Here is a 26,097-nt window from a genome sequence, read left to right on the forward strand (position 1 = left end):
GCAGTGATACCTAAGGAATTCAAATATTTGGTTGGAAAACGGAATGAAGGTTTCTTCGGTGGTTGTTTAGGGTCTTTGGATGCCCCAGCGCCGGCGTTGGTACCACTGGTACTTGGTATAGCGTCGTTAGCTTTCGGGGCGCTTTTTCCCTTATTTCCAAGTTTATTGAACAAATTTTTAATCGCACGTCGATCAGTATTTCGGTTCGGAGTGGACATATATGGCGGTACCCAAAATTTAGTATAAGGAGGAATGGTTTGATCGTTAACTTCAGCGTTGGCATTAACGTATTCTTCATGTCGACGCATAACTTGCAGTTTTTTCTTGAATCTGATGCGGTCTTCTTTGCATTCGGTGAATTCAAATCTCAAATCCTTCGGTACTTTTAGATAGACAGTGTCCAGCAGCATTGCATCAGTAATATCGGAGTCAGCCAATACATTGAACCACTTGAGTAAAATTCCAGCTATTTTCTTCGATGATTTCTGATTAAACTGCATCTTGAGAAAGTGACTTCTGGCATTATTTTGTTCAACACCATCCCAAACTTTCTGTACAAATCCATCACGATATTTGAGATATGGTAATTTTGGATTAACGTGCTCCTTATACGCCTTGGCTTCGTCGCTTTGAATAATTTGCGCAAATAAATTACGATACTGAAATTCACTAGCGCGCTGTTCTCGCATAAAATGTTCGAATTTCTCAATGAAGCTCATTACTTCATATTTGTTGGTATTGTCGTAATAAATATCAGCTTCGCGTAGATGTTTAGCTTTAAGATTCATTTTTCCTTCGAGGAATTCTAAATCATACCGCAATGTACGTTGACGAGGTTTAACTCCAGTGTCTTTTGTTTTAGATTTATTTCTTCGAGCAAATACACCGGATTCATTGAATGGATTAATATTTCCACCGCCATCGTCGTCGTCATCGTCGCTGCTGTCATCATTGTTTCTTCGCGAACTGGAATCATGTCCACCGCTGGAACCTCCAGGATCTGAACCGCGATCGTTATTTCGAGTAGTAGTGGATACTTCGTTACCGATTGGTAAAATATCAGGATCTCTGGACGGGTACTTACCGTGCACATTGTAATAGAATAAATCATCGACAGAATAAGTAAGTTCAGTGGTTGTATCTTGAATCATATCGGTTTTTCTGTCAATTCTTACGGTATCTTTCTTTAAAGATTCAAACATCTTGTCGTACATTCCAAATTTACGCGAGGCTTTTCCCAATTCTTCAGTCAAATATTTCTCCAGATTTTTATGATCTGATGAGCGTTGTTCTTGAAAAGTAAAATACACATCTTTGAGATCTCCTCTCGTGGTCGAAATTCCAACTTCAAGACCTTTGATGCGATCCTTAACTGCAGATGTTCGGGCAGCCCATCCGGTATTTTCTCTCTTGATCCAGTCTATAATTCCTTGAGCGTGAGCCAAAGATACAGCTTGATCATTTTCCGGTAGTACATACTCAGCTACCTCAACAGCAGGATAAGGTGCCTCAGGATTAAAATCATCAAAACAATATACTCGGCCAGCATCTTGATCGACGTCATTATTTTCATTTTCATTTGCCCCAGCCTCAGCATCAGTATTCACCGCGACATTACGAGTTCTAGGTCTTCCTTCACCGTTGTCAATTTCTTCCTCAGCGTTAGGATCAGCTTGAGGGATTCTTCGAATAACTGCTGGAGGGGGGACCTGTAAATTTATTTCTGGAACGTCTCCAAACATGTCAATCCAATGATAAGTTTCTTGAAGTTCTTCGAATTCATTTTGGGTAGCGTCGGGATCGTTGTTGTCTTCGACAACAGTTGACAAATTAACACGTGTGGGCTGGGTTTCCACTGTTCTTCTTGGAGTGGAAGTCGAGGGCTCGAGTATAGTTCCGTCTGGAAGAGTGTATCGAACTTTCTTCTTTCCGCCTTCAGTAGAAATAATTGGACTAGCAATCACTGATTGCTGCTCAGGAGTAGCCTTCTTTTTTGAAGCGTAAAATCTCTGGGTTTCGGTAATAAATCTCGACGTTGCTCCTCGCTCAGAACTTTGAGTAGGATGTCCGAGTTCTGCATTTCTTCGAGCAGTAGCGCGAGTCCATGGCTGACGCGTTGGCTGCGCTTGAGGTTTTGGACGAGTCGAGGTTTTTCTTGATTTTCCATTAGAATTACGCTCTGGATCGCCGTTGCTCATCTTTTCGAATTAGTACTTGCGTAAATTGCCGGAGTAGTGTAATTTATTGAATAAATTAATCGTCGAAGTAATTCCTGTTATTACGTACGATAAAATATAGAATTAATTGAATCTTTATTAGAATAAATAGAATTAAATAGATGTTGTCGTGTAGTGTTTCAGGAATACTTACGTAGCTGAAAAGCGAGCTGATTAATTTCTCGAAGAGTTCAGATAAATACAGTACTCCTAATATTACAGCAAGTAGAAAAAATACAATTTGGCAAGGTAAGCGCAAATGTGTCCAGAGAAGTATCCACATCAATAGAATAAATAGAATTAATATTTTATTTATTTTCCAGTTTCGAAGGCGCTGATTGGTAACGTAGAACTAATAACTCAATAATACTCGCCGCGTCGTATTTAGTAACTAATAATTAAAACAGGTATCGAAATAATATCCCAATTCTGGAAAAACAATAATATCCGAAAGAATATTTTCCCCAAGTTTGCAGTAATAGAATTAATTGAATTAATAACGTGAATTAATTATTAATAATTACGCAAATAACAGCAGTCGAATTAATATTCAAGAACTATGGTATATTTGAGTTCCGTTTGACTGGTTCTAAAATATTGAAAAAATTCAAAGTCTTGAAATTGAAACAATATTCGAAAGAATAGAACAAATAGAGAGCAGTAGACAGCTTGATGTGAACAGGTCAAGAATCAATAGAATAATGAAGCTTCTGTTCTCTTACTGCTTGGGTATCGACCTACTAATCATACCGCGAGGGGGGTATGTCGTCGTATTTCCAGGAGTAGGGATGGTTAATCGCGATTATTGCACAATATATCGCCGCTGGCGTTCAAATATTTCGTTGATGGCGTTTAAATACTCGACCGTGCCGATGTTATCTCGTTGATAAATTCTGGATCTTTCTGTACTGAATAAATTTGTAAGAAACTTCGCGAAAGAAGATAACAATGCTATCAGCGGCGCTAACCAGCATCAAGTACTTGCTATCCATCCGTAAACGATAGGGCTCGCAAAATATTTGAATGATGCTGATAAGGAAGCTGCAAAACTACCTAAATATAGAACAAATATCTAACGGTGCTCGCGTAATCGCGAAGGGTAGACAATGGACTAGTATTTTTATCTTGATATCGGTATTTGTGGATTTTCCCAGCTGCCGATTATTGTGTAATTTTTCAGCAACGAAATAATCAATTGAGATAACGATTGATGTTGAAGTGTCGAGTGTACGAGATAAGGATCGTGTAAATACCCGCGGCTATTGTATTACGTTAAAAATACTTCCGTTATCTTGTTTAAGCGCCAGCTTTGGTCAGGTTCGCGTGTATTTTAATCGGACGTGTTTATAAATAGAAAAAATATGAAAATGGGAAAAAACCCAGTGCTACTATTGTCACACTTTCAAACCTGTCGAATTCTTGTTCAAGGTCGGATTGGGTTCGTGGAAAATCCCATAACGAGTGTAAAAAGTGGCAAATTTCATTCCATGGAAATAAATAGAACAAATAATTGTCATTTTGCCGTCATAATTTCTTCCATAAACGAACGAATAAATACGCGATTTCTGGTACTTTCCAGTGTTGTGATTGGATGAACAGTTAGAATAATCATCCAATGAGATTCGCTGGTATTAAATTACGAATTTTGGTCGTAATTTTGCAAATTATTTTCGCTCATAAATGCCATAAGCATACTCTCATACCATGTAGAGTAGAATCAATAAATGAACGAATATAATGAATTTTAATTTAAATAGAAATAATACGTAATCGAGTGAAAAATGTACTTTTAACTGCTACATGACGAAAAAAAAAACACGTTCGGATGCGTTTTTTTTTTTTTCATATACTTCGAGGTAATTTGTGGGTAAGTTGCCCCAGGGGGTGTAAAAGGTCCACAGGGGGCTGAAATACGAACAAATACTCATTTTTTCTGCAGTACAAGCGTGATTACGTCTGTTATGCGAAGATTTGCGAATTAATAGATATTTTCGAGTTGGTAAACTTATGGTGATGGGTAGTATATCCGAGCTCGTGAAAATTTCACCACCATAAACGTTCGTTGAAAGTGAATTAATATTCCATCCGTGAGTACTTTTATGGAATTAATAGAATCAATAGAATTAAATAGAATTAATGAATTTTCACTTTCAATCTTCGTGATAGAATGAATAGATATTTTCGCAAATCTTGATGTTGTTTGGCATGAATTTTCGAATCAATCGCTGACTTATGGAATTTTTTCCATTGGCGGGGTTAACAAAAATACATGGATGTAATAATTACGAAAAATTCTGCTTCTTTCTGCAACTTTCTCTGTAGTTCTGATTCGTCTGCGCAGCCAAATCAAATACCCAAATAATAGGAGAAGTAATCAGTTTTTTGGTAAAATACTGCATCATACTGGAGCTAAGATTTTCCTAACAGAAATATCTTGCTATGAGGAAATAATTTGAATTAATGAGAACTAATAGAATTAATAGAACTAGTAGAATCAATAATGCTGATTATTTCCACACCTATGGGCTGGTACACCCATAGGAATTTATCTTGAATTAATATTTAAGTAAATATCTTCGTTCCCCACCAGGGATGCCAAAATGTAGGGGGAGATTATGCAGATCTGGGGTGCTAGTTACTTCGATCCTTAGCTTCTAGGAAAGGATTCACGAAAGTAACGAATCTCTCTACATGAACAGGACCCTCTGAGTACCATTGGTTCAGTCCGAGAACCTCACGGGGGCCCAACCCTAGATATCGGTTGGGGTTTGAGCCAGAATAAATAAAACTCGTAAATTGGGAATTTACTCCTTGTTATTTCCTCTGGGTGAGTGACCAAGCCACCAATATCATCATAGGACGAATTTGAGTGTTGGGAAACGAATATTAATTACGTAAATAAGAACACAGATCTTCTTCAAGTACATCTAATTATCTCAAATTACGAGAAAAGAACAACATGAAGTTGATATCTCTTGAGAGTAATTATTGGAGAAGGAAAGGGAGGTTGAGAATTACTACAAATTCGTAGCCTATTCTCGGATTGGTATTTTTGGATAAAAAATTGGTAAAGAAAAGATAAATACCTGGGATTGTGTTGAGTTGGGAAGACAATATAATTAATTCCAACCATACTAGGAATTAATTAAAAATTGCTTGTTGTATGGTGATACACTTCCGGAAGTTCCAATACACCTGACTTTATAGAATTAATAATTATAGGGAGTATCACAAGTCAGTGTGAAAAGATTCCCTATCCAATTAAATTGGACACGTAAATAAGAGGCACTTCCGTAAATAGTGACCCCTGAGCTCCACGTACTTGGCTAGTTTCATCCACTGGCGTTATAGAACGAATAGAATTAGTAGAATGAATATTCTGACCCCCGAATCCACACTGGTAGCCCCCTAAGCCTCGGAGAGTCTAGGAGAGCTGACCAGGCAGTTCGGCAGTACATTGGATACTGACTGTACAGTGAAACTAGCAACTATGAGCTTAGGGTAAAAATGAGTCTGGACCAAGCAGCAGAGGCAGCGGATGCGCGCGTTTCTAGGCTATGATTGGCTGAATATTATGTCATAAGATCGCGGAAATACCCATGTAATGATGGTATCCGCGAGCTGAATATTCGCGTCAGGTTGGGCAATATAGTAAATGTTTTTTCTCCCAGTTAGGTAGCAGAAAAAGCTGTTTTTTCTCCCTCTACAAATTTTTGAAAAAACGAGAATTTCGGACAATTTTTGGTAAAAGGCAAGACTTTAACAATTTTAGAAATTTGGCAATTCCTTGGAAAAAATGAAAACTTTTGAACAATTTGCTAAAAAGCGAAAATTTATGTAAAAAGTAAGAATTTTACAATTTTAGCAAAAAATAACATTTTTTGTTGACTCAAAAAAACTAAAATTCTTGTAAAAAAAAAAAAACTAGTTCTTTTGATAATTAATCAGGACTAGAAACTTTCCGCGAAGAAACGAGAGCGGAATTTTTTGTAATTTTTAGCAAAAAGCAAAATTTTTTGCCATTTTTGGCAGAAAGCGAGACCGATAATTTTAAAAAGTGAAACAGAAAAAAAGAACTTTAGAATCGAACCAATACATTGAAAAAGTAACCAAAAGTCAGTTTTAGTAACATTTGTAATATTGTAACTTACAAGTTACATGAAAAGTGATCGAGTTCATTACAAATTCCAAAAAACCATAAACAATATGAAAATTTTCAAAAATGCTCAAAAAACAATATTGTTAGAATACTTGGATTTCTTGCGAAATTTCAATTTTTTTAACAGGTTGCATTACATCCATTTCAAAAACCCACTGAAAATTTTTCAAAAATATTCAAAAAACATTTCAGTCGAAATACATTGAAATTCCTCACGAAATTTTAACCCACGTTTACCGATTACATGATACTTTTTCAAAGTACATAAATGACCCAATGTTCAAGCTCAAATTTCGTTAAAAGTATTTTTCCGAAGTTTTATTAGAAATTTTTGATTTTCTTTTGAAATTTCAATCCATCATTTGAAAAATCGCGAAAATCGTAACACAATTTCAGGCTACAAATTTTTCAAAAATGCTCGAAAAACATTTTTGTTGAAATTTTTGATTCCAAATTCTTCAAAAAAACTAAAAAAAAGTTTGATAGGAATTTAAGTTTTTTTTCTCGAACTTTTAATCCATTATTTAGGAAAAAATCATGACCTGATTTCGGACTCAAAATTTTTCAAAAATGCTCAAAAAATACATTTTGTTGAAATTTTGGATTCCTCGCAAAGTTTTAACCCAGGCTTGAATATTACTCTCATGACACTTTTTCAAAAATCTCAAGAATAATAACTCAAGTCTGAGCTGAAAATTCTTTAAAAAACACTCAATAAATTTTGATAGAAATTTTTGTTCTTCTGCCGAAATTTTAACTTATTTTGATAGGTTGCATGACACTTTTTCCAAAAATTCCAAAAATCATGACCCAATTTTGAGTTCAAAGCTATTCAAAAGTGCTCAAAAACATTTTCGTTTAAATATGTATTTGAATTTCTCGCGAAATTTTAACCCATTTTGATAGGTCGCAAGGTTACTTTTGAATGATTCTACTAGAGTTCATTTTTACTCGAATGCGTAACTACGAAAGTTTGTGGTTTTGCCCAAAATTCACACTTAAGAGTCGTACTAACACGTAAAAAATTTTTTGGGCTCAGTCCATTTTGAAAATTGAGAGTTTTCAGGCTCCCACCTCTCGCTTGTGCAAATGCGAAAAACGTCCACTCCTTTTTGATTTATATAGACCAAAAAGTATCGACAAAAAGCCAACTGAATTTTTTTGGTCGCAATTGATTTCATTTTGAGCTGCCATTGGGGGCAATAAACCCATCCCTCCAAAAATTTCAGGGGTGAAAGAAAGAAGTTGGAGGGGGGGGGGCTCGACCTCCATGGAACCAATTCGCATAAAATTCTAGATTTGAGTATAAAATTCAGTTTAAAGAAAAAATTGTTTTCCAAAAATTATTCAAGTTGATTTTAGGATTCTTTCGCACAAATTTGGGGCACCTTTAAAATCAAAATTGGTCTTCCACCATATTTTTTCTGTAAAGTAGTATTTCTTCGAATGGTTCAACGGGGAGGAGAGGATCAAAATTTTTCTCTCATCCCCCCTCCACCCTTTAAAAAAAGGTCGACGAATCGGCTAATTTACGAGGGGAAGGGAAGGGAAGGGAAGGGAAGCACATATGATATAGCTTAAACATCGATTTTTTTTTTTATAACTTCTGAAACAGTTTATCATCCGAATTCCGAATCCGATAATTAATTAATTTTAATTATAGGTAGTCAATTTTGCATCTCAAAGTTCATCATTTCAGGACTCGAGGAGTCGTTTACCAAATGATCCAAGCACACACACACATCGAGAGAAAGCTCACTACTCGACTCGTGCCAAGCTCGCACATTTTATTCGATCTGAGAAAGCGCCTCTTCGCAGCATCACCATCGCCACGACCATGTAAGATGAATCACTCGCAGACGTTAGCTTATTCGGCTGGACAACATGCCATCGTGAGTAGTTTCTAGGCAGTAAAACGGTCATTCTACGAGGAGATATTCTTGTGTGTACGTACGAGGTATTTACGCAAATCTCTCGAGATATGTACGCCAAGATCAGATCCCATCGCATCTGTGTGTGTGTTCAGTTCATAGAACACACGTAAGTAAGGTACCCATACTCGTATATTGTGCTCATCATCGTATCACGTGCATGTTGTCATCTTGTTTCCAGAGACTTGGGCTACGATTAATTATATTACTATACGCGCGCGTAACAGAGAAACTCGGCTCATCAAGTCAAACCACACATTGATCAGAGTCGAGCCAGCCCACGAACGACGTTTCAATTAAAAATACACATTACACGAATTTACATACGTACATTTTCATACCCATATGTACGTGAAAAACCACACTGTGTACCAGAAATTGTACCCTCCCTCTCTCTCTCTTCGAGATTTAATTAATCGACGACACTATACGTTGTAGATGAGATTATCTGTACAGGTATCTACAATTTATTTACTAATTATAATTAATCTGGAGGAAATCCGTTCTATCTGTTTTCAAGGTGTATTGTACTATAAATGGTGGCAAAATTCGAGGAAACCGGTTTTCCCTGTACCAAAATCTATCCATCTCTGATCCATGTGGTACTACATTTGACTCTACTATACGAGAGGCTTCTCACATCTCATCGCCTTTATCGTAATCGATGCGATGCTGGGAAAATAATCACCAAGCTGGGTCGTTAATTCAATCGATGTAGGAGGAATCGTATTCGTATTCAGCCACATGTTGTCGTCGTGCAGCCTGTTTTGCATTGTTTCCCTACCTTTTTCATTTCATTCATTAATATGGGTCTTGGTTTGCAGGAAGTTATTCAGTATTCACATTTGATTTCATTCATTAAAAGAAAAATGCATTATTTGTAATTTTTTAAATTTTTTTTCGCTGGAGAAATTTTTCAAGTTGAAAAATTATTTTTTTCAAAGAAATTTTAATCAAATTTTGAGAATTGAAAAATTCTTAGAATTACTGGAAAATCGAGGCTACTTCGAGGAATCAAAATATTGACCCCCCTCTTCCCCTCTTCCCCTTCTCCCCTCCTTTTTCTCGAAACCTGGTCGAGAGATCTCTCTTTTTTTTACAGAAAAAGTACTTCAGACTTCAGTATAGATTCTCGAAGGTGAAAATGGTCAAAATTTGAATGATATACGACGTATTTTCTCTTCTGACACATGTTACAACTGTGAACAGCAGCGCAACAAGGCGAAAAATCATTTGTTTTTCATCTTTCGACAAAAATTAATGAATTGCGATCCAAACTGACTCATCGCGACGTCGTTGATTTTACATCGTTTGACAACTTTCTCGGCTTTATAGCAGACGATGTATATGAATGAGTGCTATAAATGACGCCTTATCGATTTCCCAATTAATTTACAATTAGCTAAATCGTTATCAAAGCCAGGCGTAATTTCTGTCTTCGATTTTGACCTATATTTTTATTTGGTGAGTTTGTCGTAGAATGAAGAAAATCAATGTTGGATTTTTTTCAATACGAGTGTTGAAGGGTAATTTAAAATATGAGAGCTGTTTTCTCGAGCACTTTCGGTTACCATTAGGTAATACATTTCGAGGATGATGATTTCTCAAGAATGATAAAAGTTGATGAGAATTTACTTTTTTTTTTTACTTCTCTCGTGATTTTTTTAAATTTATGAGCAAAAAAAGACAATGCTCAAAAATATGAGAATATTATTAAGAAAAACAAAAATTGAAAAAATTCAAATGAAAAAGTTACGAGTCAAAAAAATAAACGCACGAACACAATATTTCAAGAGTTGATTACGTAAAACACAACACACATCAAAAAGTAACACTGAGTTAATTTAGGGGGTTAGTTTCTATTTCAAATAATTTTTACGAATCATTAGGTACGTATTTACCTCGCTGTAGCTTTTCCTTCTAGCGTTTCTCGCCATTTTTATTTTTATTTATTTACAACCAAGCTGGAAAAAATTATTTCAAGTTGATTAAAGAAGAATTGAAAAATAAAAATAAAGACATCGTCTATCGATAAAAATTCACGATTCATAGAAAATTACGAGGGAATTATTCAAAAATTACGAAAGTCGCCACTATTTTTGTAAATTAAAATTCATAAAAATTTCACCAGAGGTCAAGGAAATTATCAGAGAAATGTACAAATGAACGAATTTCTGTAGTACCAGTAGAAGGGGAGGGAGCTTCTTCCACATTTCATCAGAAACATCGCACTTTAGAATTCTCAAACGTCAAAACTCCAAAAGACTGCAAAAAACAAAAAAAAAATCAACGCCTTTATTCTCATTTTTCCAGCAGAGAAAAAAAATCAACACCTTCGCGTTCGCGGAAATTTCATCTCATCACACTCGGTTGAGTAAAAGGTTCCGGTGCTCGGCTTCACAAACTTGAACAAAAGTACCTGCCTCCTCCAATCTCGCACCCACAAAAAAAATCATCTTGCACACGCACAGCAGAAAAAAACGAACCAAAACAAAAACGTGGGTACATTTATGCGTACTCGTATTAAGTATAGAATAAATGATGGCACGACCAAATTATTAACACAATGAATGGTCTATACAATGAATGACGGTAGCGAATGTTTTGTATACCGGCGACTCAGTCACAAGTTGCAGAACAGATGAAAGATAACAAATAGATTTAGGTACCTCTGCGTCTGTATAGCCAACGATAGAGTACTAAGTAAGTATGTACACAGACGTATTTGTAGTGCTATCGGATATGCGAATGCGAAAGTAAACAATGCAGTAATATGTAAATAAACACGGTAGCGTTACTAGGACGTATCGCCCAAACAAAAGTAAGCGGATTTTGACCAAATTCAGCTGAAACCTTGATTTTGAGTTGAAAGTTACTCGCAATTTTTTTTAGCTTCGTAGATGCCCCTGGAGGGGAGATTTGGACCCTCGAAGAGAAAATTTTTTCGAAAAATCCTGTTTTTTCGCTCCTGTCGCTACACAGCCTGTTTTGGAAAATGTGGAGTCTGGATATTTTGGAACGTGTTGAGCCAATTTTTGAATCATTTTTACCAATTTCAAAAAATCAAAAAAAATTTCATAAGTTTTTGGCTATTTTTTATTCGATTTTTAGAAAATACTTCCTGAGATTCAGAAATGATATCTTTCAATATTTTGGCACAATTAGTGGGAAATATGAACCAAGAAAAAATTTAGGGACACCTACTGAGGTGAAAAAATTTCAAGTAACTTTCAACTTAAAATAAAGGTCTTTGCTGAATTTGGTCAAAATCCGACGACTTTTTTTTTTTGGCGATCCACCCTAATGTACACGCTACACAATGCGATATTTACTTATGGGAAAAAATGATAATGACAGCTCAGCTCTTCATGTACATACGTCTCGACACTTCAGCACTTCGAAGTACCCACGTATAGAAATGGGAAAAGTAAAGAGACATGCAGACAGTATACCTTTTTGGTTTCTTTCACTCGCGGAATATCTCAATAGAGATGAGAGCAAGATACTCATCTTTTGTCGTGACGCTCTTAGCTGTTAAGTTTCCACCACGACAGAGCAGAGGTTGACGAGGTGCAGTAGAAGAAGGAAGAGGTGACAAAGTGGTCAAAATTTTCTTTTTTTAATTTCGAAAACTCCAAATGGCACAATGGGCACATTTGGAGAACCTGGTTTTTTAATCCACATTTTTTTTCTCCTCCTCCAGGTGAATTATTTTTATAAATTTCAAAGAAACCTGCGATGCTTTCAAATAAATGTTTTTTGGGTCATAGAATTCGTGGAAAATTTCTAAGAATTCAACAAGGCGTTTTTCATTATTAAAAAAACAAAAAAAAACAGCAAACAGGAATTAAATTTTATCAAGTTGAAGCAAGCAACTGCATTTCGGAGTTTTTAAATTGATTGGAGGTGGTTTTCAGCCGTTCTGGAGTCTCTATTGGATTTTTTAAATCGCCAATTTTCAAAAAAAAATTCCATAAGAAATTGCTCAAAATGAAGTTCAGCATCCGCAAACTTGTTACCTCTATTGATTAATTTATACCCAATTTGAAATCCTTTTCTGTCAATCCAAATTAATTCAAATTTTGATGAAATTTTTTCGGAGTCTAGGAAGTCTAAAAAACTGCTGGAGTCTCCAGAACGAGTCGAAACCATCATAATTCGATTTCGAGATCGAGGAACGCGGAGTATGAACAAATTTCAGGCTTTTATCACAATTTAATTAATTTTCGATAGGTATATTTATTTACAATTTTTCAAAAATTAAACTCCCAGAAATGTTGCGTGCTGATTCATTTTTGGATGCTTTTTCGAGTTCTTATTGTCTTTTTCGAAAAAATGACCCTCAGCTAGGATGCCTTCCTGATTAAGGATTTGCTGTTATCAACGTATCAAACTTTTACTAGGCAATTTTGGACAAAACAGAACATGAAGGGAAAGTCAATACCCTGAATTGTTTTCAACTTTTGGCCAAAAAAATAAAACTTTTTCATCTCACAATTTTTACATAAAAAACAAGAGCTTTGTCGGTAATTTTAACAAAAATCATAAATTTCAAGCAATTTTGAGGACTTTCTATAAAGCTACGCCAAAAATCAACGCTTTTTCGAGTTTTGGTAAAAAAAAAAAATGAATTTTTCATTTTGCAATTTTATCAAAAAAATGATTGCTGACAATTTTATGCAAAAATACAGGACTTTTTAAACTTTTAGAAAAAATTACAACTTTTTCACAATTTTGTCAAAAAATACTACTTTATCGGCAATTTGGGCAGAAATAAGAATTTTTGACAATTTTGGCAAAATTAGGATTTTTGAACATTTTGGCAGAATAACAATTTTTGACGATTTTGGACAAAATTAGAATTTTTGAAAATTTGACAAAATAAAAATTTTAGACAATTTTGGCAAAACTAGAATTTTTGACAATTTTTGCAAAATTAGGATTTTTGATAATTTTGGCAAAATTGGGATTTGTGATAATTTTGGCAAAATTGGGATTTTTGACAATTTTGCAAAAAATTAGGATTTTTGACAAATTTAACGAAGAAAAACGGGACCTTTTTCGTCAATTTCTCCATAACATTGGATTTCAAATGTGATACGGTGTCTCTCACTCACTTTCTCCAAAAACTAAAACACGTAAAATTAATTTGGCATTAGCACATTTCTACAGTGAACATTTTTAACCCATCTTTGTTGCTCTTTTCCAAGATAACAACACGTCATTTTAAAACGGAATATTTAAAACCCTCTCGAAGGCAAATGCGGATATTGGATTGTGCCGTCTCGTCTGCAACTAGGGTGTTTTTTATTCATACTTTAATGAAAGTCAAATGATCCTATAGCATTTCAACACACCATACACCCCCCCCCCCCGTTCATCGCCTATCTCTACACACTAAAGCTGCTTTCAAAGCTGAAACAATGAAACCTCACGTGTTCACGGAGCACTTTCCCCTTCGGCACTTACGTATACTATACACGATTATAAAGCCGAACTAAATGCATATTCGTCGTGGCCTATACGCAGGCTGAAAAAAGTAAAAAAAAAAAAGTAGGAAACTTGGAAAATTGCATACTCGAAACACGCGAGCTTGGGTTCGAGTTACGTGTACACGACGAAAGCTTGGGCTGGCGAGGGAAGCTTCGATCTTTCAAGTATTCGATACTTTTGCCCCTTTTGGTCGCCATAGTGTCGTGTATAGCGTATTAGAAAAATACATATGTACTCCTAGACTGTGGTAAGTTGGCAGATTGTGTGTGCTGCGGCGGTCATTATTTCCATTAATTTTATTGCCAGAGACTATTCGTCTGCTATTTTCTGGTATGCTGTGGTATGGCTATACTGCTGGCATCGCGTTGTTGTTTACAAGAGAATGATGAAAGTTAATAAACCGTTAAGACGACGACGACGATCGACAATGACGTTGAAAACGTGTGCTATGTTGTGGCGTGTATTGTACCCCCAGACTTACGTATACTTATATCACTTTATTTTCAACCTACAGGTAGAGTTAGGTATCTGTATTTATGTAAAAAAATTGTGTATACGACGACGACGAATTTATTTATATTGAATTTTCGCATTACGCGTACTCGTGTTTGATGGAGAAACATAGAGAAAACGTGTAGATGCTTTTTACCCGAACGGAAGTGGAATCTCGAGTACTATAGCGAACGTAATTATGCATTAATGCTATTTATATGTCGCTAGGTCATTATCATTAACGTAAGATTACATTTTGCAGCCGGTTATTTATTTTTTTTCGATTATGTACGCGAACGCGAATACGAATGCGAAGGCGATACCCGCCTCTGCGTTGTACTTTCATCCTTTCTCTCATTTATTTCATTTCAATTTGCGTAAATTCATTTATTCGCGGACTTCCTCGATGAGGTTTGTCGGCGCTGGCGAGTACTTGGGTGTAGCCGGCAGTCACGTGTCCTTAGGATGGGTTTCATTCTTTCTGCGTTCAATATTTGAGATGAGAGTTTCTTTTGAAAAGCCAAGCTACGTTAGGCTCGATCAACCCACATGAGTTTCAGTGGACTGCTGGTGGAATCGTTGACAAAATTTGTGTCATGGTCTCAGAACTCAGAAGCTTGTTTTCATCATTTTTGTAGACCTTCCTCAATGACTACAGGAATCGAAACGTCACACATTTCCATAATTTTTCGATCATTTTTTTAAAAATTGGGGTGAAAGGGATAGGCACTGAGAGGTCCAGTTAAAAAAATAAACAAATATTCGAATCTAGCTCCTTCACGAAAGCCCAAGAAACGACGTGTCACATTCAAATTCAAAATTTTTAGAGAACATTTACAGACAAAGAATACTGATAGGAGAAGGGGAAGGGTGTTGAGGGATCTCATCCAAAAAAATGAGCAAATATTCGACATTGCGCAATCATGCAATTACAAACCCCCCCCCCTCCAAAAAAATATATTAGTAATAGACAATTTTTAATTTTGATCAAAATTGTGGGCCTTTGTGCCTCTTGAGGAGGGGGGGGGGGGAAATAAGATCCCAAACTGAAAATTAGTTCGCTGAAAGAAACATCTTGAATCTTGATTGTGTAAAAATTACAAGCCCCTCTCCCCCGCTCACAACCAAAGTTTTGGGGGAATTATGCTAGTAATTTTACAAGTACATAATTGAGTGGAATCAGATGACTCGTCTTCGTCTCTAATTTCATGAAAAAACAGCTGAATTGACCTCAAAAATTTTTTAAAATTACGAAAATGAAAAAATAATGGCAAAATTTTGCAAAATATTGAACAAGTTGCTTTAAAATTTCAACAAAATTGTTTGACATTGACAGCAGAATATTGAAAACAATGTTTTTAAAAAGTAGTAATTGCCAAAAAATTCTCAAACCTCTCAATCTTGCCAAGAATTGCTATAAAATGTCGCTTTTTTGCAATAAAATTGCCAAAGTGTTTAAAATTGTGATTTTTTTTTCAAAAAATTAGGTTAAAAGTTTTTTTTTTTTTTTTAATTTACAAAGTCTCGGCTAAAAATTGTTTGAAAGACTCGTTTTATACCGAAAATTGCCAAAAAAAAAATTTGCTTTATTGTCAGAAATCTTGAGAACTTTCAGTTGTTTTTTTTTTTAAACCTACATACAAACAAACATCCCTGTTTTCTCAACAATTTTCTAAAAATGTCACAGTTTTGTGATGTCAGAATTTCACAGTTTTGCTGCATACCAAAAATTGCCAAAAAGTTTTGTTCTTTTGCCAGAAATTAATAAAGTGAAACTGGTTGAAACCTTTATTGAAAAAATTCCGAAAAATACCACTTTGTCCTATCTAAAAAATTTCCAAAAGTCTTACATTTTTGTTAAAAATTGCCAAAAGCCCTACTTTTTGCTAAAATTTTGGAGCCTCATTTTTTGATGAAAATTGTAAACGTTCTGTTTCTTGCTAAGAAATGCATAAAAAATGTCGCTTTTTACAAAAACTTTCAAAAAGTCCAAATTTTTCCAAAAAACCTTGCGTAAGGTACATAAAATCAAATTGCGAGAAAGTATCAATTTTTTGCAAAAATTATCAAAGTCTTGCTTTTTGATAAACATTGGCAGAAATTCGATTTTTCCAACATTGCTGAAAATCTCTTCTGACAAAAAGCTATAAAATGAAAAAAAAAGAAAGAAGAAGGAAAAGAAAACACACCAAACGCACATGAAAATTGATAAAAATGACGAGAAAAAAAAATCATAAAAAAATCGTTAAAAAAATATCTGAAATTCTGAACATTATTTTTTCAAAGCATCAAAACTAAGTAAAATAACTGAAAAACTTCCAAAAATTTACAAAAAATCATAGAAAAGAAAAACTAACACGACCATGATGAAAAAAGTTGAAAAAATAAAAACCTTCGAAAATGATGATAAAACTGATTAAATTTTCTAACATGAAATGACTAATAACTTCCAAAAAATCAGCTACAAAGGAGCACGATAATAATCTTATAAAACAAAAAATAATATAAAAAAATTTACCCCCTCCCCTCCACTCATTTTTCCTGCCATACCAAATTCAAATTCTCATTTCATTCATGTAAAATCCACACCACAAAATGAATACTACAGACACTCGTCTAACAATATTTTAAAACCGAACCATTCTCGAAGGAAAAAAAATGATAATATAACTCAATATCATAGTTTAGAAATGTACCAGACACTTTTAAATCAAGCGAGCGAGCCATACGAGGTCATAAAATCTCTACGATGAAAAACAGACTTCATTTTTACTCGTACAATTGCATCGTTTGTCACATTAATCCATGAAACGTGTACAGTGTACACCAGAACGAGAGAAATCCGTCACTTAATCACATTATTCGTTTTCCTTTTTAAAAAACAGTTCATATAGCTGCACGAGTAAATACATAATTGATGGTTCTATTGTTTTAATGCATATCCGCTGCATATAATACCGTTCGTAAAAGTTGAATTTAAAAGCTCCAGCTCCAGCTCCGTGCTTCAGGTAGAAAAAAGTTTTATATAAAAGTGAATTTTCATTGTGACGTATTGTCAAGTGAATTGAATAAAAGTATAGGAATACGAGTAAGTATAGGTACGACAAAAAAAGAACAAAGTTTTTCAGCCACTCGACGAGCATTAAAAATGCAAGGGGGAAAACGAGGCTGTGTCAATCATGGTGACAATTACGTTCAAAAAAGTGTACACTGATTTTTGAACGTGCGATTAATATTTTAAAGAAAGAGCAACGTCTTGGGGTAAAATAACAGAACGTAAGAATAAGATTTTAGTAGAACTTTTGAACTAGCTGTAGAACAGATTTTAGAATGAATCACGATACAAAGGTGAAAAAGTACACCACACAAGACATCAATACATAATAACATCCCATCCCATCTCTCATCGTAGATTTAAAGGCAAAATTTATGCAATTCATTCGACTTATTTGCATAATTGTTAAAAATAACAGTCGTGCTAATTTGATGCCATTTTCACGGCGTAAGTTATGCAATTCATTTGCCATACCTGCATACTTGCCAGTGTTGGGTCCAGTTTGAAGTGATTCAAATTTCACGGCGAAAGTTATGCATTTTATGCAACAATGTCAGTGTACCAGTTTTTGGGAGATCTTCTGCAATTTCGCAGCATTTTTTCAAATGTGACTTCGTTTTAGCCCATTTTTCGTGAATTTTACTGAATTTTTTATATCATAGATAAATTTTTTGATTTCATCTTCACAATTTTGACCAATTTATAAGTCAATTTTACCAATTTTTTTCATATTTTCACTAGACTTACATAATCCTACAAAAAAAAATCACGAAAAAACAGAACATTTCAATTAAAATCTAATAATGAAGCTCAATCATAACTTAATATTAGCAAAAAACTAAAATTCTGGGCAAATTTTGGGAGGAAAAGTGAAATTTTTTGGCAATTTCGGGCAAAAAACACGACTTTAACACTTTGGGTAAAAAAGTGAACTTTTTAAAAAATTTATAGCGTGAATTTTTTTGTATTTTTTGGCAAAAAATTAGCTAGACTTGGAAATTTTAGCGAAAAGCAGGGCTTTTTGGCAATATCTGTCAAAAATCCTACGCACATTTTTAGATAATTTTTTACAGCAAAAGGCAGCACTTTTTTTGAAATGGATTTTGGCACAAAAAAACGAAACTTCTTCTCAATTTTTAGCAAAAAATAAAGACTTTTTGGCACTTCTCTATTTTAAAAAATCTGACATAAATTTTATTGTTGGCAAAAGAGAGAGACTCAGAAATTTTGGAGAAAATCGAAAATTTCTGTCAATCTTGACAATTTTTTCCAAAAAAGTGAGACTTTTTGCAAGTTTTATTTTTCACACATTTTGGTAGAAAACAAAAATTTTACAATTTTGAAAAAAAAAAAACAATTAAAATTTTTTGGAATAAAGCAAAACAGTGAAATTTTGGCGAAAGATAGTTACAAAAAAGGTCTATTTTCGGGCAATTTTACCGCAAAAATAAAAATTTTGAGAAATTTCTGGCGAGAAAACGAGACTTGATCATTTTTGGCAATAAAGCAAGAGTTTTTAGCAATTTTTGGTAAAAAAATGAGACTTTTGGGCAATTTTTTTTAAAAAAGTTGAGTTTTTTTGAAAAAAACTTTCAGTTTGAAGCACTTTTTGAAAAAAAATTTACAATTTTCAATTATTGGAACTTTTTGAAAAAATTACAATTTTGAACACATTTAGAATTTTTGGCAAACGAGCGAAATTTTATAGCAATTTTTTTGGGGAAACAAAACTTTTTTTGCAATTTTAGCAAGATGTAGACTTTTTGGCAATTTTTGGTAAAAAATGAGACTTTTGGGCAATTTAAAAGAACACTGAGACTTTGGAATTTTTTGATAAAAATTCACAATTCTCAAAAAAACTGAGTTATTGAAAATTTTTGAAAAAGATTTTACAATTTTTAGTCCATGAAAGTTTTTGTTTAAAAAAAATAAGTACATTTTGAACAATTATGGTGAAAATTGAGACGTTTTTAAAAAAGCTGAGACGTTTTTAAAAAAGCTGAGACCTTTTAGAACTATTCGAAGAAGAAACTTTCTGTTTGAAGCACTTTTAGAAAAACATTTACAATTTTCAACGTTTGGAACTTTTTTTAAAAAAATAACATTTTTACATTTTTGGAATTTTTTGCAAAAATACAAAATTTTGGCAAGATTGAGACTTTTGGGCAATTTTTGGTGAAAAATGGTACTTTTGAGCAATTTTAAAAAAACCGAGACTTTGGAATTTTTTGAAAAAAAAAACAATTTTCAAAAAATCTGAGTAAGTAATTGAAAATTTTTGAAAAAGATTTACAATTTTCAGGTCATGAAATTTTACGAAAAAAATGTACATTTTAAACAACTTCAGAGCAAGAAGTAGAACTTTCTGGAATTTTTCGTAAAAAAACGACAATTTATAGCGTTTTTTGGCAAGAAAGAAATTTTTTTGCAAATTTTGACAAAAAAGTGAAAATTTTAGGGATTTTTTTGGTAAATGAGAGAGACTATTTTGCAATTTTTGGTAAAATATAAGACTTGAAAATTTAAGCAATAATTTATGGCAAAATAATACCGATCTTTTGGGAAATTCTCTTTAAAAATGTGAAACTTTTTGGAATCGGGAAAAAAACAAAGCGAAAAGCGAAACTTCTTCGACAATTACTAGCAAAAAATAAACGAAACTTTTTGACAATTCTTATGTGGTAAAAGGCAAGACTAGCTAGAAAGTTACAATTTTTAGCAATTTTTTTGGCAATAGCAATTTTGACAAAAAAGTGAGATTTTTTGCCATTTTTGGCAGAGAAAATTTATAACAAAAGGCTGAATTTATTAGCAATTTATGCCAAAAAAAAATTGCAATTTTTGGCAATTTTGCTCGAAGAAGAGATTTTTCAACAATTTGGTCCATAATTCAATAGGTAAATTTAGAATTATGTACATGAGTATATTTTCAAACCATCTTTCTTCTATTTTAGAAAATTCTAACTGCGAAGTCAATTCACGATCCATTTCCTATACCCATTTCAATACATTTCTTTCCGGTTTTAACTTCTCTTTGATCGTACTCGAACTATCCGCAGCATCGACACAAATACCCCACAAACACATAAAAACTATACACCCATCACATTGATTTATTCGCTTCGCAAATCGTTTCGATTCATTTTCAAAGCAACTAAATTTCTGTTTAGGTATTTCTAGCCAAGCCAACCCGGCATGGCAAAAGCATCGCCCAAGGTGTCTGGAAATTATTGACGACGAGATGAAAGACGCCATAAACACAAACTTGATGGTTTACACGAAAAAAAAAACAATTCACGGTCGTTCCGAGCAATTAAAACTGATAACAGCGAGGTTTATTTACTTATCTCGAACAGTTGAACGACTTCTGTAAAATACTCGACTTGTTCGCAGGGGGGTTCGAGGTTCGAGCTTCGTGCTTTGCGAGGAGTTATTTTGGTTAGCGCGATCGCGAGTGCGAAGGCGTTTAAAATAGCTTGTGTACTATTTCAAGTTTATCGAATTACTAAGTGGCAATGTGGCAATATACTATAAGGATTCTTCCAAGATATACGTATAGGGGGACTGTATGGTAAGCATTCGTGTTCATTTGCAAGCCTCGATATCTCGTCGATAAGTCGATAAGGCAATAAAAAAAACTCACAGACAGATGAAAGATTGTCACATGCGAAGCTCTAAGCACGTTCCTAAGCTGTGGTAATGATTTTCATAGAAATTCGCGTTCTAAAAACCCAAAGTGATATTTCAAATGGGACTTCGAGAGTTTTATTTTCTTCGCTGTTTATCAATCATCGTGACACGTGCGTTTTACACAAATACGAATAAGTACGAGGAGTATAAACCCTATTCCATTTCCAGACATGTAAATCGACTTAGGTCTCGTTCGCGTGCGCTATTCGGAGTAAAACCATTCGATCCTATGATGTAATTTCCATTCTAACCGCAAAACACTGGGAAAAAGAACTCGAGATAATTGTTAACAACTGCGTGGGTGTTCTAGTTAGAAAAAAAAGAAAAAAAAAACTCGAGTCTATGCCTTTTCGTGATGGTGATTTCTCTACGAGGATTAAAATCAGTATTGATTCGTAATCACACAACAGTGAACTCGAACGAAGGTTTGCTTTTCATTTTTAAAGAGTTCTTTTTTTGGATTATCAAATCTTTGGTTCGGTAAGCAAAGTTGGACATTTATCAATGTCATCTCCAGTCCGCAGGCGACTGGAGGCTTTTGGGAAAAGTCAAAGGCAGGAATGTGCACTTGAAATTGCATTCACAACATTCACGCTGCGAGTGCCAGATTTTCCCCTATTTTCTATCTTTCTGTGCTTTTTTCGTCGCTGTCATTTATTGCGAAATCTTTGAAACATTTCGTTTAAGGGGTGCTGTTTCATTTAAAAGACCCTTTTCGCATGTGTTGAAAATGTTTAACCCTTATTTTGCACAGGATGGAAATAGAAATGTGAGTATTTGACGTTTTGACGTGGTTTTTTAATTCACATCTTGAGCTCTTTTTTTTCTAATACAAAGACTCGTACAACAGGCAGACAATGAGCCGGAGGACAAAAAACCAAAACAATGCACTTTCTTTCTGAACCATGACCAATATGCTCGTTGTATTATTTTTCATAGTAAACAAACCCCACGTGCGAGGTAATCCTTGGAAAATCTCCTTATACGAGAAAAGGAATAGAAGTGATTTCGATCGAGACTCACCTCTTCATCGGAATGATCTGCCAAAAAGGAGCCCATTTCTTCGGCAGCACAGCTCACAGTGGCATTTTGATCCTGATTGAATAATTTACACCGCATTAGGTAGGCTTACAGGTATAGAAAATTACCAGCAACAGTTTCGAACCGGGCTAACGAACCGTGACGCGATCTTAGACGATGCCGGAAGGACGATGACATTGAAGGAAATCACCGTCGTCGTCGTCGTACACAGTAAGTAAGGAAAAAGTACCAATAATAAACGAAGACGACGATACTCGCGCACAGGCAATCATAGAGAATGAGAAAAATGAAATATACGAGGCTCGGGCACGATCGAGGATCAACGTTTCTATGGGCCGTGTACACGTTTAAAACTGTGTGAACCTCTGCCCGTGTATACGGTTAAATGATACGGCACGCAGTTCAGTTCGCAAGAGAGACAGATGGTAATTTGAGGGATGCAGCTGGGTGCGGTACCGTGGAGTACGCGAGCTGGGCTCAGCGCACGCGCCAGGTCTGACATTGAATCCGCGTAGTAGTGTTTCTTAGACCATCTACGAGTAGGTATATGAGAGTCCAAGGGAGAACGTAGAGGGTTGAGGTGAGGGGTGAAGGCTGTAACGGTTAGGGGATGCAACCCTAATACAATGCATTCATTATTACCATCTAATCTCTTTTCTCGCCTACCTCTATACCTCTCTGTGGATGATTTTCGTGTTTCTGAGCGCAGAGACCAGAGAGCTGCAACAACCACCAATGTACGAGTCGCAGTTTTTGGGCACGTTGTCGCGACTGTAATTAGCGCCACCGATTCGTGCTGTGTTGAGAGATAGGATAGGATAGGGTTGAATGAGAGTACGATGTTGATGCTGGAGCTGGATTCGAGCTATGTGTGAGGTTAAAATTTTAGTTCGGAACAGGGTGAAGGGTGCGAAGAGGGGTGATGGAATTATTTTCCAATTATCGTCGGATTTGAAAATTAGGTGTGAGGTGTGAGAGATGATAATTCAAATCTAAATAAGGGGTATAGTATATACTATATACGAATGTAATGAAATGAACGATGCCAGAGGGCTAATTGAATAATATTTGATTTTCGAATATGTCGCGGGTGTATTTTGGTTTCCTTTTGCAAAACTAATTCGATAATTAAGGAATTCATAGAAGGGTGTAAATAAATTAGCTAAAAAGTGAAAACTCTGGATTTAAAATTGGGGATGTCTTTCCAACTTTTATGAAAAAAGTGTAAATTCGACGAGAATACCTACGACTAATAAAAAATAATTTCGAAGTAAAAAATTGGATTCAATGAGATTTTTGAAGTGAGCAAAAATATGTAGGTACTTATTCTTCTAAAGTAAGAATGATCCCATCATAATTCAAAGCAAATCCATAATTTCATACTACCTATTTCAGGACTAACCGGAGCAAACCTCACACTCAAGAATTTTTTCATGGGTCATTCCACGTCAATTGGACCAAAAAGTGGTAGGTGGGTTCGGCGATTATTTTGAAATTTTTCCTGTGGAAAGACCTTCCGAAGGGATGACCAATGGCGCAAATCGCAGCACTCTAGCCCATTTTTAACGGCAGCCAGGGGGTGTCAAAGTTTTCAGTGAACCTAAAATATCATCCATTTCAGCAGTGGATTGCTCGATAACCGCGATACCTATCAAAATGGAACTTTTTCCCATAGTTAGAAGTTTTGAAAGGCTTTTTGGTGATATCATAAAAATCAGTGTTGCCACTTTCTTTCGTACAAAAAATTAGCTCAAAAAGATTCAAAACGTAGGTTTCATATCGCTCTGACTCTCAAAAATTCTGAAAAAAATATATTATGGCCAACTTTTTATGCTGAACAACATATTAAAAAATTGGGATGGTAACTTGTAACAAAGTCGATTAAAAAAAATTTAAACTTTGCGAGAAAATGCGATTTTTTGATTTAAAACATGAAAAAAAGTTTTGATTGGTAAAGTTGACCCATTTGACCCCTATTTTTACGTATCTGTTGAAAAAGTTGAGAAACCCCCTTCACTCAATAAAATAAACTCATCACAAAAAAAATCAAAATTCGAAAAAATTCAATTTTCAATTTCAAACATCAAAAAAAGTTTAAATTTATTCAGTTGTCTTATTTTGACCACTTTCTGACGTATTTCATAAAGAAGTTGATAAAAATCTCACTCACAGCAAAAAAAATGAAATTTGCTTTTTTTTGAATTTTGATTTTGTTGTGATGAGTTAATTTCACCGAGTGAAGGGGGTTTTTCAACTTTTTCAACAGATACGTAAAAATAGGGGTCAAATGGGTCAACTTTACCAATCAAAACTTTTTTTCATGTTTTAAATCAAAAAATCGTATTTTCTCGCAAAGTTTAAATTTTTTTTAATCGACTTTGTTACAAGTTACCATCCCAATTTTTTAATATGTTGTTCAGCATGAAAAGTTGGCCATAATATATTTTTTTCCGAATTTTTGAGAGTCGGAACAATATGAAAACTACGTTTTGAAACTTTTTGAACTAATTTTTTGTACGAAAAAAAAGTGGCAACACTGATTTTTATGATATCACCAAAAAGCCTTTCAAAACCTCTAACTATGGGGAAAGTTCCATTTTGATAGGTACCGCGGTTATCGAGCAATCCACTGCTGAAATGAATGATATTTTGGGTTCACTGAAAACTTTGACACCCCCTGGCTGCCGTTAAAAATGGGCTAGAGGTCTGAGATTTGCGCCATCGGTCATCCCTTCGGAAGGTCTTTCCACAGGAAAAATTTCAAAAAAATCGCCGAACCCACCTACCACTTCTTGGTCCAATTGACGTGGAATGACCCTCATGAAGATTTTGGCACAGGCAGGATCAATAATGACCCTAGATCTAGAGATAAATTCAAATGGGTAATCATTGATTGAATACGACAGAAGTGGGACTGAGACTGCAAAAAACTGTTTTGAGTTTCAGTTGCATTGGGGATGTGAAAAAAATGAGAAATATCGAGTGACATATCGTTTTATATGTTTTTGAGTAGTGGTATTGAACGATATGATATCAATATTTTCCAGAAAATTACAAAACCAGAAAATTTTTTTTGGGAAGAAATACGAAATTTTTGTTTATGAATAAAATTGTTGTCGTCTTTGAAGGAAGAAGGAGCCAAATTATTTGATTAATTACCATCTGTGAGCAACATATCCAAATTTCAGCTTCCTAGGTCATCCCCACCCCATTTAAAGCGGAATTAAGGTGAAAATCCCCTTATTTTGCCCCTATTTTTGGTTTTTTCTATCTAAAAAGGAGTGGGGATGACCTATAGGAAGCTGAAATTTGGATGTGTTGATCACAATGGAAATACTGTCTGGTGGTATGATTCTGGACCCTTTTCACCCATTTGGGATCATGTTACGCCCCCCTCCAAAAAATGGCCTTTCGGTAATTTTCAACTTTGACCCTCCCCACTCCAGAGATCAACTCTAGCTCGCAAAAGAATCCCATTCCCCAAGTTTGACTTCATTTTATCAATTAGAACAGCTTACAAGTCCCAAGTCATAAAATGTAAAATTATTAAAATCACGTCACTTTGAGGGGTCGTAGCGCCACCCCCCTTGAGGCTAGGGAGTTGGTCGATAGCTCATTTGATAGGTATTGGAGAGGAGATGATCATGAGCTCATTTTACTCAAAATTCAATATTTCGGGAGTTCTTAACATATAACGACGAAAAACTGATTTTGGGGAGCTTTGATCCACTGTGGGGGGGGGTAGCTCGTGGGGTAGGGGCGGGGACTTTTAGTATGTTGTTCAGCATACCACCCTAGACATTATTCACCAAAAAAAAACCTTTGATCGCAATAATGTTTGGGTTCACCTATTTTTTTCTGCTATTTGACTGAACTATAAGGGGGTTTCCACCAACATTTTCTCAATTTTTCACCTTGAAAATATCGATATGTCAAAATGAATTTTGATATATCAACAGTTCAACACCACTAGGTTTTGAGAATGCTGAATTCGAATATCGCCTTGTTTTTTTGATGTGA

General features: G+C 34.9%; 1 protein-coding gene across 3 annotated transcripts in view; it reads right to left on the minus strand.

Annotated features, from left to right (window-relative positions):
- DAAM (disheveled-associated activator of morphogenesis-like protein) overlaps positions 1 to 26,097 on the minus strand; it is a 131,321-nt gene that overhangs the window by 94,303 nt on the left and 10,921 nt on the right. Inside the window, exons 1-2 of one of the 3 annotated variants that reach the window (XM_065352677.1) lie at positions 22,060 to 22,468; positions 10,208 to 10,270 (exon numbers count right to left, since the gene is read on the minus strand). The exons of 1 other annotated variant lie outside the window; for it this stretch is intronic. In XM_065352677.1, the coding sequence (XP_065208749.1) occupies positions 10,208 to 10,243 (36 nt within the window). In that variant the 5' untranslated portion in view covers positions 10,244 to 10,270; positions 22,060 to 22,468. Of the gene's footprint in view, positions 1 to 10,207; positions 10,271 to 22,059; positions 22,469 to 26,097 lie in introns of those variants that run through there. One more of the 3 variants, XM_065352676.1, reaches the window with a different exon arrangement.

This window comes from Planococcus citri, chromosome 2 (assembly GCF_950023065.1).
Source record: "Planococcus citri chromosome 2, ihPlaCitr1.1, whole genome shotgun sequence".
Lineage (NCBI taxonomy): Eukaryota > Metazoa > Arthropoda > Insecta > Hemiptera > Pseudococcidae > Planococcus > Planococcus citri.